At 37.9% G+C, this 12,062-nt stretch overlaps 1 protein-coding gene and 1 non-coding gene across 2 annotated transcripts in view; one reads left to right on the top strand and one right to left on the bottom strand.

Moving 5' to 3' along the window:
• LRP2 (LDL receptor related protein 2) overlaps positions 1-12,062 on the bottom strand; it is a 219,973-nt gene that overhangs the window by 170,482 nt on the left and 37,429 nt on the right. The window contains exons 3-5 of the mRNA XM_049772881.1: positions 6,429-6,536; positions 5,015-5,131; positions 1,286-1,402 (exon numbers count right to left, since the gene is read on the bottom strand). Coding sequence (XP_049628838.1) covers positions 1,286-1,402; positions 5,015-5,131; positions 6,429-6,536 — 342 coding nt within the window. The remainder of the gene's footprint in view (positions 1-1,285; positions 1,403-5,014; positions 5,132-6,428; positions 6,537-12,062) is intronic.
• On the top strand, positions 5,635-5,741 carry LOC126010719 (U6 spliceosomal RNA). The gene has a single exon (XR_007496731.1). It is a non-coding gene; the product is annotated as a U6 spliceosomal RNA (small nuclear RNA).

Here is a 12,062-nt window from a genome sequence, read left to right as displayed (position 1 = left end):
CCTTCTTTCCTTCTTTTCTTTATATAACAGCTGCTTGCATATTTGCACCACCAGCTTTTATAATGCAAGATTCATTGGCAACATCATGTGGCAGTCAGACTGGTGACTTTACAGTTGGCTGCAGGGTGTTCACATGGAATAAATTCAAGCATTCTGCTTCAGCTGCCCTTTATTTCCCTCAAGCAGTATTCTCATTGGCCTATTGCATTTGCAATAAAGCACTCATTTTCTCCACTTGTAAATAAAGGATAAAGGCACAGACTGTTGGCTGGTGGCAAAGACCTCTAGTTCTCTAAAAGTTGTACTACATAGGATTTTTCTTGCAAATAAAGTCCTTCAGAAAGAGAAATTGCCAGACTTGGAAGCAGAAGATGGATTAAGTCCTCAGCTGCCACACAATGCACAGCCTTGAACGAGTTCCCCACTTTGCAGTGTGAGTGTCTTGATTTGTAAACAGTCTCTAAGAGACACAAAATCTGTCTAGCAATTATTAGAATGCAGGAATGTTCAAACAACTCCCCAAAGCTTAAAATATAAATATAAGATCGAAAGAAAGGAAATTTTATAGAGCACATAGTAAACATATGAAATGCAGTATACCTGAAATGAATTATATAGAGGAAATGTATTAAAACTCAAATAATTTTGAATAAATCTTTTAAGAAAAACTGATGTGTCTGAGAAACTGATGTGTCTAAGTGTAGATTTAGATAGACCATTGGATTAACACCATAGAATATTTCCACATTCTTGTATTCTAAGCAATGTACTGTATTTCTATATATTTTTACTGAATTGAAATAAGTACCTAATGTGCCATGACTGCACTCTACTTTTTGTTATGGAAATATATAAGCATTATTATAGATTACTGCAGTTTGATTTTCTTTTCTATGCTGATTCCTTTTCAAAATGTAGTACAGTTTTCAAAGGCACTCAGAAACTTAGCAGGTCCATAGAGAAATTTACCACAGCAATTTAAAAAAATAATATATAAAATGAAACAGGCTGAATTTTATAGTCAATGTACTAAATAACCTTTCAGCACTTTATGTAAGTTTTCTAGCTCGAGAAATACAAAGTAGGGCACACTTGGAATACCTCTCAAAAATAGACTCCTATCAGATCATCACTACTAATCCACAAAAGAATCTTCCAAGAGATTTCCATAACAAGGGTCATATTGTTGACATTTCCATCCATCAACAAACCTAACAAATTGATTAAAATGCCAAAGGGCCAGCAGATGAAACCAAATACAAAGCAAAGATTGAACAAGACTCACGGCAGTCCTTCTCATCATTTCCATTGGAGCAGTCTTGAACGTGGTCACACCTGAATTCACTTGGGACACATTCATCATTGGAGCATGAGAACTGACTGCTTGTACATGGAATGCCAGCTGTGAAGAAAAATATATGGCTTTTTAATTACTGCCAAATGAACAAGTATGCAACGAATGATGAAAGTTAAAAGCAAAGACAGGTAAAATTTATATTGAAGGTTGTGGTGCAAAGCCCCTAGTTACCCCAGGAAAGGAAGGATATAATATAAAAAGCCTTTTCAGAATATCACCAAAACGTGTAGAATCCTGTCACACTCATTCATGCTAGGGTAATCATATCATCAAGAAATGTTAAAAAGGGGCCGGGCGGTGGCGCTAAAGGTAAGGTGCCTGCCTTGCCTGCGCTAGCCTTGGATGGACCGTGGTTCGATCCCCCGGTGTCCCATATGGTCCCCCAAGCCAGGAGCAACTTCTGAGCACATAGCCAGGAGTAACCCCTGAGCATTACCGGGTGTGGCCCAAAAAAAAACCAAAAAAAAAGAAATGTTAAAAAAAAATCAATAAAGTAAGTAGCTATATGTAAATAAAGTAAGAATTTTACAAATATAAGTTTGAATACTTTTCCTCAAAAAAATAATACTTTCTATGGCAAATGATCTCCAAAAAAAGGCCTCAATCTATTTGTAATCATTTGAGGTTAACTTTCTGTTTTCTGCTTTATAGTGCAGAGATTTTGAGTTTAGACACTCAACCACTCAGCATCTGCCCTACACACACATACACACACCAACTTAACCCTCAATGTACCTTAGGCTAGGTGGTCCCATCCTATCTATCCCCCACCCTCATCCTGTCCATGGTTCCAGAGCTTCCTGATTAAATGGAAATTACCAATTACCTCATTAATGGTATTGGGCTTTGTCTTATCACTTTGGGAGACATTGCTAGAGGTTTGATTATATTTCCATCAGGGAACAAGGCATCTGCCTTAAACATAGCTGATTTGCATCATTCCCGAGCACCACACTTGAGCCCCAGAAGTCAAGAGGTACATTATTTAGTTGGGACATTATTTATTGATTATGTATTTATTTATTATACATTATTTATTTTGAGACATCATGGGGATGCCCAGCAGGCCATTATGAGCATAAAATCTGGATCATATGTATAGATGGAGGTGACATCCTGTACACAGAGGGTTATATAAATCATGAGAATGACTGAAATGAGGGCCAGAGCACAGGGGGTAAGGTGTTTGCCTTGCACATGACTGACCAGGGTTTGATCCCTGGCACCCTATATGGTTCCCCAGAGCTTGCCAGGAGGGATTTCTGAGCGCAGAGCCAGGAGCACCACTGAGTGTGACCCCAAACAAAAACAAAAACAAAAAGACTGAAATGAGTCTCAAAGTACTGAGAAATGAACAAAGCTGTGAAGGGCTCTCGTGGGCTAGAGAGATAGTACAGCATGTAAGGGACTTGCCTTGCTCACAGCCAACCTGAATTCAATCTTCAGTATCCCATATGGTCCCTTGAGCACCACCAAGAGTGATTCCTGAATGCAAAGCTAGGAGTAACACCTGAGCATTGCAGAGTATGAATCAAAAGTTAGAAAGAAAGAGAGAGAGACAGAGACAGAGACAGAGAGACAGAGAGAGAGTGAGAGAGAGAGAGATAAAGAGGCTCATTCTGAGCAACGTTTAAACCCAAAGCTGACCAGAGATGAAAATTAGGCAAAATGAACAGAACTAGGAGAAACGATAGTCATAAGGGTCAAAAGAACAGTTTCAAATAAGAAGGAAGTGCACCAGAAGCAAGTGCAACAGAATAGTCTACCATGAGAAAGGACAAAAGGACAAACACCTGCTGTGTTAACAATGAAGAGTTCTATATTGAGAGCCAGAGAGTACAGTAAGTAAGATGCTTGTCTTGTATGCAGATAACCAGAGTCTGATTTCCTTCATTCCATATGGTACCTTGACCCCCATAAGTAACTTATCACAAAGAGAGGAGTAAGTCTTATTATATGAGATAGTAAATCCTCTTTTGTTAGGTTGCATTTTTCATGTCTAGCAATTAGAACTAGCTTCTCTATTCAAGAATTTTTTTTTGGTTTTGGGACTACACCCAGTGGAGCTTAGGGGTTACTCCTGGTTCTGCACTCAGAAATCACTCCTGGCAGGCTTGGAAGACCATCTGGGATATCGAGAATCGAACTCAGGCCTGTCCTGGGTCAGCAGCGTGCAAGACAAACGCTTTAATGCTGTGTACTCCGTATCTCTCTCTCTCTCTCTCTCTCTCTCTCTCTCTCTCTCTCTCTCTCTCTCTCTCTCTCTCTCTCTCTCTCTCTTCAAGAATATTAAATTAAATTTCCTTAGTAGAAAAAGCTAAGAAATGATAACTATGATAAACAGTTTTATCAATACTCAATATCCAAGATTCCATGCTCTCATCCAAATTATTAAAGTCCATTAAGATATTCCTTTCCACAACCAAAATAATGAACAGTGCAGCCAAGTGTACTGACACCACAGCTAGTGTGTACAACCACAGAAAAAAGGCATTAAGTGTGCAATGCATGTGGAACCTCAGAGAGCCAGCACATTGTGTACCAACTCAGCAATAAATTCACTACAGATGTAAGTAAGAGTAATTTCTGTTTTGCTATGTGTTGTAACAATCAATATAAAGTAAACTAATTTGTGCCTGTTAAAAAGAAAAACTTAAAGGTGGGTGAGAAACTGGGGATACTAGTAGAGGAAAAGTCACACTAATGGTAGGATTGGTGCTGGAACAACAAATGCCTGAAATAATCATATCATGAAAAACTTGCTAAATCAGTGCTTTTATATATATATATTTGAAGCTATTATATATCATATTATGTATATTATATAATGTATCATATGCATTCCTTACTATAACCATAAATAACATAAGCTAAAATAATAATATATATCCTAAAATAACCATATCATGAACAATTTGGTAAATCAGTGCTTATATATATATTTGAAGCTATTATATATATTATATGTCATATATAATCTATTATATGTATTCCTTTCCAATCTGATGCCAAAGATATGAAATTATGGATTCCTTCCAAATACTCAGCCCTCTCAAAGTTCAGGAACGCAGCAGTCATTAGAACTTCATTATTACTACGGTTTTTTTTCTTATGAAATCACATCCTAGCACAGCTGCTTTCAGCAATCACTTCACCAGTAACATACCTACAGGTATGTTAACACAAGGTCAGAAAGGATGGAAGATTGATAAGTAGAGTGTGCAGCTCAACTAAAAGTACTCTCATAATGACAATCACATATGAAGACCCACTAGATGCCAATAGATGTTGGTTTTTTTCTAAAGGGTAACCTTCCAGGGACATAGTTCAATAGTACAGTACTTGCCTCTGCATGTATGAGTATTGGGATTGAACCACACACCACAGAAATTGAAACAAAAAAGCATGATCTAAAGTGCAACATGATCTTAACAGAGCTATGCTATTTCTACATCACCAGTAACTGATAATTCAGCTCCTCCACACTTCAGTACCACCCCATCCCTAAGTGAATGCAAACATCCATTCTCATGTCACAAAAGGCCCAATTCATTACTAAGAATTGTCCCGTTGTGGTTTTTTTTTTTTTTCATCTCTAATGGATAAAATTGTTGGTATCCACAAAAGTTAAACCCATAATCCTGTATAAAAACTTACTGCAATTCTGTTCATCTGCACCATCAACACAATCAGATTCTCCATCACACCTCCAATGGCGAGGGATGCAATGCATTTCACTCTCACACCGAAATTCTTTCCACCCACAAGACATATCTGACACAAACCAAAAAAGAAGCTTATTATGTCAAATATACCCTTATTATATACTAAACCAATGTTCAAAACCAGATGTCAATAATTGCTCTATATATTCGAGTGCAAATAGTGAGAAACTCTACAGTTGCATCTGTGAACTAAGCAGAGTTTTCTCTTATAAATAATCTCCCCAAAAAATGATGATCCAATTTATACAAAGAAGAAACCAAAATAGGACATATCCATAAACAAAGATATGACTAAATTATTCTACTTTAATTTAAAAAATTGTTAATTATTTATGATAGCTTTCTAGTATTGTCATTATTTCTGACTTTAGGGTTTTCAACAAGTCCTGAGAATTAATGTTTGCATCATAAAATATGGCTAATATTAATGTCATTAATCTTAGATAATTAAGTGATAAATTTATGATAGACACAGTACTAAAGTTACTACAGTTGTTTTACTTCAGTAAAAGCATGTTACAGTACACTGAAATGTAATAAAAATGTGAGATGGTGCTCACTTCGGCACTACATATACTAAAATTGGAACTATACAGAGAAGATTAGCATGGCCCCTGGGCAAGGATGACATGCAAATTCGTGAAGCATTCCATAAAAAAAAAGTGAGATGATTGGCAGAATAATTGGACAGACAAGGGTTAGAAAGAAGGTACAGAGGTTAGTTAATCCCTGACAACTCAGAGTTCCTACTACCTCTAGAAGTGATTTTTTTTCTTTTTTTTTTAGTTCTTTTTGGGCCACACCCATTTGATGCTCAGGGGTTACTCCTGGCTAAGTGCTCAGATATTGCCCCTGGCTTGGGGGAACCATATGGGACACCGGAGGATCGAACCATGGTCCTTCCTTGGCTAGTGCTTGCAAGGCAGACATCTTACCTCTAGCACCACCTCTCCAGCCCCTAGAAGTGATTTCTAAGCACAAAGCCAACACCACTGGATGTCACCAAAGAAACCAAAAAAGAAAGGCCAGAGAGCTAGCAGAAATTTCATGCAAGATGTCCAAATTCAATTCCCACACCACATGTTACCCTGAGTACCAGCAGCAGCAATCCTTAAGCAGAGAGCCAAGAAGAGCCTTGAATACCACAATTTATGACCCAACACAAAAAGTAAGATAAAAACTGTGAACTAAACCATTTCCTCAAAAAGGAACAAGACAATTGTTCATGCCATCAGTTCTCTGCTCGACCACAAAGTACACCAGAAAGGACAGTAAGCTCATTCCTATCACTAATCATACAACGCTGTTATAGCTGAAATATAATGTTAGGCCTGGACTCTCCTTACAGCAGCCAACTTCATCCGAGTCATCAAGACAGTCTTTGGTCCCATCACATCTCCAGTCTTTATCAATGCAAAATCCATTGGCACAGCGAAATTCGTCTTCATCACATCCTGTAATCCCACAAGCAACAGAAAACTAATATAAACTTAGTTCATATAGACATTTCATGTAAAAGAAATAGATTTTCCTGTCAATATCTGTATGGACATATTAGCAACTCATTAAGATTGCTAACAAAAACTTCTAGTTTGTTTAAACATTTACAGTGTGAATTAACAGTTAATAATGCACAATTTAAATTGCAAGAATGTCACATATAGGAGCCAAGAGCTAGCACAGCAGGTAGAGTGCTGGTGTTGCACATGGCACTCTAGGGTTCAATCACAGCCACTCCATATGTTCCCCTAAGCACCACCAGGAGTGATTCCTGAGTGCAGTTAGGAGTAATCCCTAAGTAGAGACAGGTTTGGACTTAAAAAAAAAAGGCATAGAAAGACACCAAAGATCAGTGTTAGTACAAAAGTTAATGCAATGGCCTTGCACGTGGCAACCCTGGGTGTGGTCACACATGATTCCCCAAACACCAACAGGAGTGATCACTGAGCACAGAGCCAGGAGTAAGCTCTGAGCAAAGGTAGGTATAGAACATTAAAAAAAAAAAAAAAAAAAAAAGAGAGAGACAAAACAAAAGACCAGGGTCTGAGTAATAATAGCATGAGCAATTTTTATCTGCTTGCGTGCACTTTCTTGGGTTGTTTTTTGTTTGTTTGTTTGTTTGTTTTTGTTTTGGTTTTTGGATCACATCGGCAGTGCTCAGGGATTACTTCTGGCTCTATGCTCAGAAATCACTCCTGGCAGGCTCGGGGGACCATACGGGATGCCGGGATTTGAGCCACCGTCCTTCTGCATGCAAGGCAAATGCCTTACCTCCATGCTATCTCTCAGGCCCCATGTTGCTTGTTTTCTAATGCACATGCTAAAACACAAATCTCCACAGCCAACCAGAGCATACAAATGTGCTCCTAAAGTTGGTACCTAAAGTTGCTTCATTCCCCCCTGGCCATGATATCCCTTCATGCTATCAACAAGAATATAACATACACAACTTTATTTCCTTTGGCAATATATCCTGCAATTTTCCCTGGGTCTCCCCAGAACTCATTTGGCAATTTGAAGTCTTTGACCTCTCCTAAATATCTGACCACTGACCTGTTTGCCTTATATGCCAATTAAGAAACAGAAAGCATCACCAGTCCACTTCAGAGAAGACACAAAATAATTTCTTCTCAAACCCAAAGTGTAGAGAACTAATTTGGGAGACTAAAATAATAGTTTTCAAAAAAAATTTAATGTTAAATTACCATTTTGTTTTGGGCCAATTAAGACCAAAATTAGGTAAATATACAGGTCAATTTCTGACTCCTAAAATAAATAAACAATGTGCTATCCTGACTTGTGTAAAGGCAGGCATATCAATAGCATGGTGTAAACATAGTTAAGTGATCTATTCTAGGGGATATAGACTACTTTGTTCATGGAATGTTCAAATCTGATTGTCTGGTAGTGACATCCTGATTTATAATGTATGCTGCAAATGGTCAGAAACTTCCCTTGGCTAAATGGTGGTACCGAGTGGTACAAGAATACGTACATCCAAATACCTTCTATAGACTAATGCATGATGGTGGTTGGTGGTGCGGGTCTGGGGTTGGTGGTGCAGGTTTCTTATCAACTACCTTTAAAACACAACAACCTCCCTTGCAAAAAAATGCCCCTAAGGAATGTACAAATTTACTCTGGAATCCTAGAACTTCTCATTGGATTTTGTTCTACAAAGCAATATTTCCATGAGAGATTAGGAGCTTTGGAGGTTTAGCTATTAACACAATGTACATTAAATCACTTTTTATCAATAAGGTCTATTGTTAGTAATCTAAAATATTTGTTATATAATATGATTGTTTAAATTTAGCACATTTGTCTCATTACTGAAAAATTATAACACTATAAAAGTCATTTCACTTACAAGAATGGCATGAACTTAGAAGTTTGAATATACAAAAAATAGTTTTGAAAGCACAGGCAATTTATTTTAGGCAATATATTAAAAAAACAAGGTTTAAAAATTATTTTGTTTTTGCTAAAATAAAGAATTAAACATATCATGGAAAAAAAGCTGAATAGACACCCAAATTATTTTTAAACCCTTCAAAAAGTATATGCAACTGTTTTGACATCTTGTTTATTTTTCTCTAAAACCTTGAAATATGTCAAGAAAATAAAAGTAGAGGTAACTATGTGCAGCAAAACCATACATGCTAACTTATTGAAAACCTATTAATATAACTATAAAATATTCTTAAATTCTTTTCATTAATTTTGAAAATAAAAAATTAAATATATAGTAAGTGAATTAAAGCATATTTAAGCCAAATACTGTAAGTTACACACACGTTAAAAATAAAATAGATAAAAAGACATTTCACAATCAAGGAACTATAATGTTTTCCACATTTGGTCCTTCATTTGCTATTATCTAAATAAATATATCAAATCTCAAGGTACTCAATTAGACAGGTCCGTGATCATTTGTGTGTCAAACTCACCTTTTCAATATTAACTCCATGCCTGTTATAACTCCTAAATGATTTGTTTAGAACTATCTCTCTAGGAAAAACAAACTGATTCTTGGCCATCGCTGCATGACCTCTTAGCAATCAACCAAAATGCTCCTCTGGTATCAGAAACCCATCATTCATTCCTTTATAAAGGGAATATGTTCCATTCAAAAACAAACTAGGCAAACCTATCCAGATAGGGTCTGATAACAGTTGCAGGTATCCTGATCTCAGCCGGTCAGAATCACCTTTTATTCAAGTGTTTTCTTTTAACAGAGCTTTTAGCTCACAACCCCTTCAAAGTGGACTAGTATTATCTGAGTTTTATTAACAATCTAAAATCCAAAAGGGAGGAAAGATCTCGTCTTTGAAAGCAGACCAGTTTATAAAAGAGAAAAACTAGGAAGAATTTAAAACATTTTTCAAGAAATGTTGTCCAAAAATCCATTGATTCAGCTCTTTTCTATATGATTTTTCAAACAATAAGTTTCTTTTCCTTACCCCTTTGGTTTTTGGTTAAGGGGTAACTGTTAAGGGGCTACTCAGAGGTACTCAGGGGAATATGAAGTTCTAGGAAATTAGACCCGAAAATGACCCCAAACCACAAACAATGGGACTCCTGCATGCAAAGCATATATTGCCTGCATTCAGTCCATTAAACAATCTCCCCAGTCTCAAGCATCAATTTATTGTTTTTGGTTTTTATTTTGTTTTTTTTTGGGCCACACCCAGTGACGTTCAGGGGCAGTGGCCCGCGCTCAGAAATCACTCCTGGCTCAGAGGACCAGGACGCCAGGGGATCAAACCTCAGTGCATCCTAGGTCAGCCACATGCAAGGCAAAATTGCCCTACCACTAAGCCACCGCTCCGGCCCCAAGCATCATCAATTTAAATACCAGTGAAATCACTCATGGTGGGCTCGCGGACCACAGAGGATGTTGGGGATTTAACATGGTTCAACCATCTGCAAAGCAAATGCCCTACCTTCTGTGCTATCATTTGAGCCCAGACACACAGCATTTTACTTTCTTGAGCCAGCACCAACAGACATAAATAATATATACATATTCATATAATTCGGTCATAGAAGGAAATAGTCTACTCAGCAACTAACACTAGAGAGAGCAACCTCTTGCAGTCAGAACTATTTACAATAATAAAAAGTGGGCCCGGAGAGATAGCACAGCGGCGTTTGCCTTGCAAGCAGCTGATCCAGGACCTAAGGTGGTTGGTTCGAATCCCCGTGTCCCATATAGTCCCCCGTGCCTGCCAGGAGCTATTTCTGAGCAGACAGGCAGGAGTAACCCCTGAGCACCGCCGGGTGTGACCCAAAAACCAAAAAAAAAAATAAAATAAAATAAAATAATAATAAAAAGTAAGTCTGGGGGCTGGAGAGATAGCATGGAGGTAGGGCATTTGCCTTGCATGCAGAAGGACAGCGGTTTGAATCCTGGCATCCCATATGGTCCCCCGAGTCTGCCAGGAGCAATTTCTAAGCCTAGAGTTAGGAGTAACCCTGAGCACTGCTGGGTGTGACCCAAAAAACAAAAAAAGCAAGTCTGAAAGTTTCTATCTCATGAAAATTTCATATTACATTTAGGGATAACTTTGTTTTCCTACCTTATAGAGTCCCAAATGAAGAAAAACAAATGCCTTACAAGCAGCCATATAAATCCCAAGGTGTAAGTGTTGGACTAAGAATGTGTTAAGATAAGGGGCCAGCGAGATAGCATGGAGGGTTTGCCTTCCATGCAGAAAGACAGTGGTTCAAATCCCAGTATCTCATATGGTCCCCCGTGATTTCTGAGCATAGAGCCAGGAGTAACTCCTGAGCGCTGCCGGGTATGACCCAAAAACCAAAAAAAAAAAAAAAAAAAAAATGTGTTAAGATAAGCTATTAAAGTAACAGATAATGCTTACAGGAGGGATGAGGTCATTTGTTTGTTTATGCAGATCTGGGAATAGCACTGACTAAGAACACACACTACATCCTTCCAGCCTCAGCTTAGAGCTGAGATGCATGTGGAGTAATCACTGCACAGCCATCAGGTAATAAAGATTCCCTTAGGGAAAATTCAATCAGCTGGGACCACCTTGTATCAAATTTATAAAACCATCTGTCACAAAAAGAAAATGAAAGATGGGAATGTTTTTTGTTTTGTTCTGTTTTATTTTGTTTTGTTTTAGGGGTAGGCCCATACCTCAGAGTTTACTCCTTGCTCTACACTCAGGGATTACTCCTGGAAAGCTCAGGAGATCATAAAGAGTGCTGGGGAAGATTGAACCTGGGCCAGATGTATACAAGGCAAGAGCCTTATCTTTTGTAATATTTCTTTGGCACCAGGTGGACAATTTTTTAATGATATAAATCCAGGCCTTAGAAAAAATGCATTGTGTCGTATTAGTAATAGTTTCACTCTTTCATCATTTCTTTATTAGAGCTTCTTTTTCTCCATGAAAAGGTAAGTCACAGTCAATAGAACATTGTGCAAAGGTAATAGAGTAAGGTAATTTCTGTGGAAACTCTTATTTTCCTGTTAGATCTTCTTAACACATACTAGTCCTTCCAGATACTTCAGTACCTGAGGGGATACATGTGCAGTGACATCTCATCTCAATTGCCTTTCACTGAACAGTTGAATGGTCACTCCATTATGTATCTGACATTTTCATTTGATTTTCTGTACTGTATTAGACTTCTCATGTGCCTAATTTAACTACATGCACTACAGTTCTTTCAGAACACAGAACCACAGAACTGTGGGTGACGACAATTCATCCACAGAACCAGTCGCCCTATGAAGAGCTAGCCACATGCTTAGCATGAACACTTTACTCAGCAGCCTCATATGACAGGCAAGAGTAACAAAATGACAGGCCCTGCCCTGTCTATTGTCAGCTGATGGAACAGGTAGGCTCAGGTGAGACTGAAACCAGACCTGAATAGCCTAAGCTACTGATTTTCATAACCGATCAAATGGTGTCTAAAATTCCATTTTTTCCCTTTAAATATAACTA

The sequence above is a fragment of the Suncus etruscus genome, chromosome 5, assembly GCF_024139225.1.
Source record: "Suncus etruscus isolate mSunEtr1 chromosome 5, mSunEtr1.pri.cur, whole genome shotgun sequence".
Lineage (NCBI taxonomy): Eukaryota > Metazoa > Chordata > Mammalia > Eulipotyphla > Soricidae > Suncus > Suncus etruscus.
The sequence above is the reverse complement of the archived record's forward strand: the minus strand, read 5'-3'. Positions and strand labels throughout refer to the sequence as shown.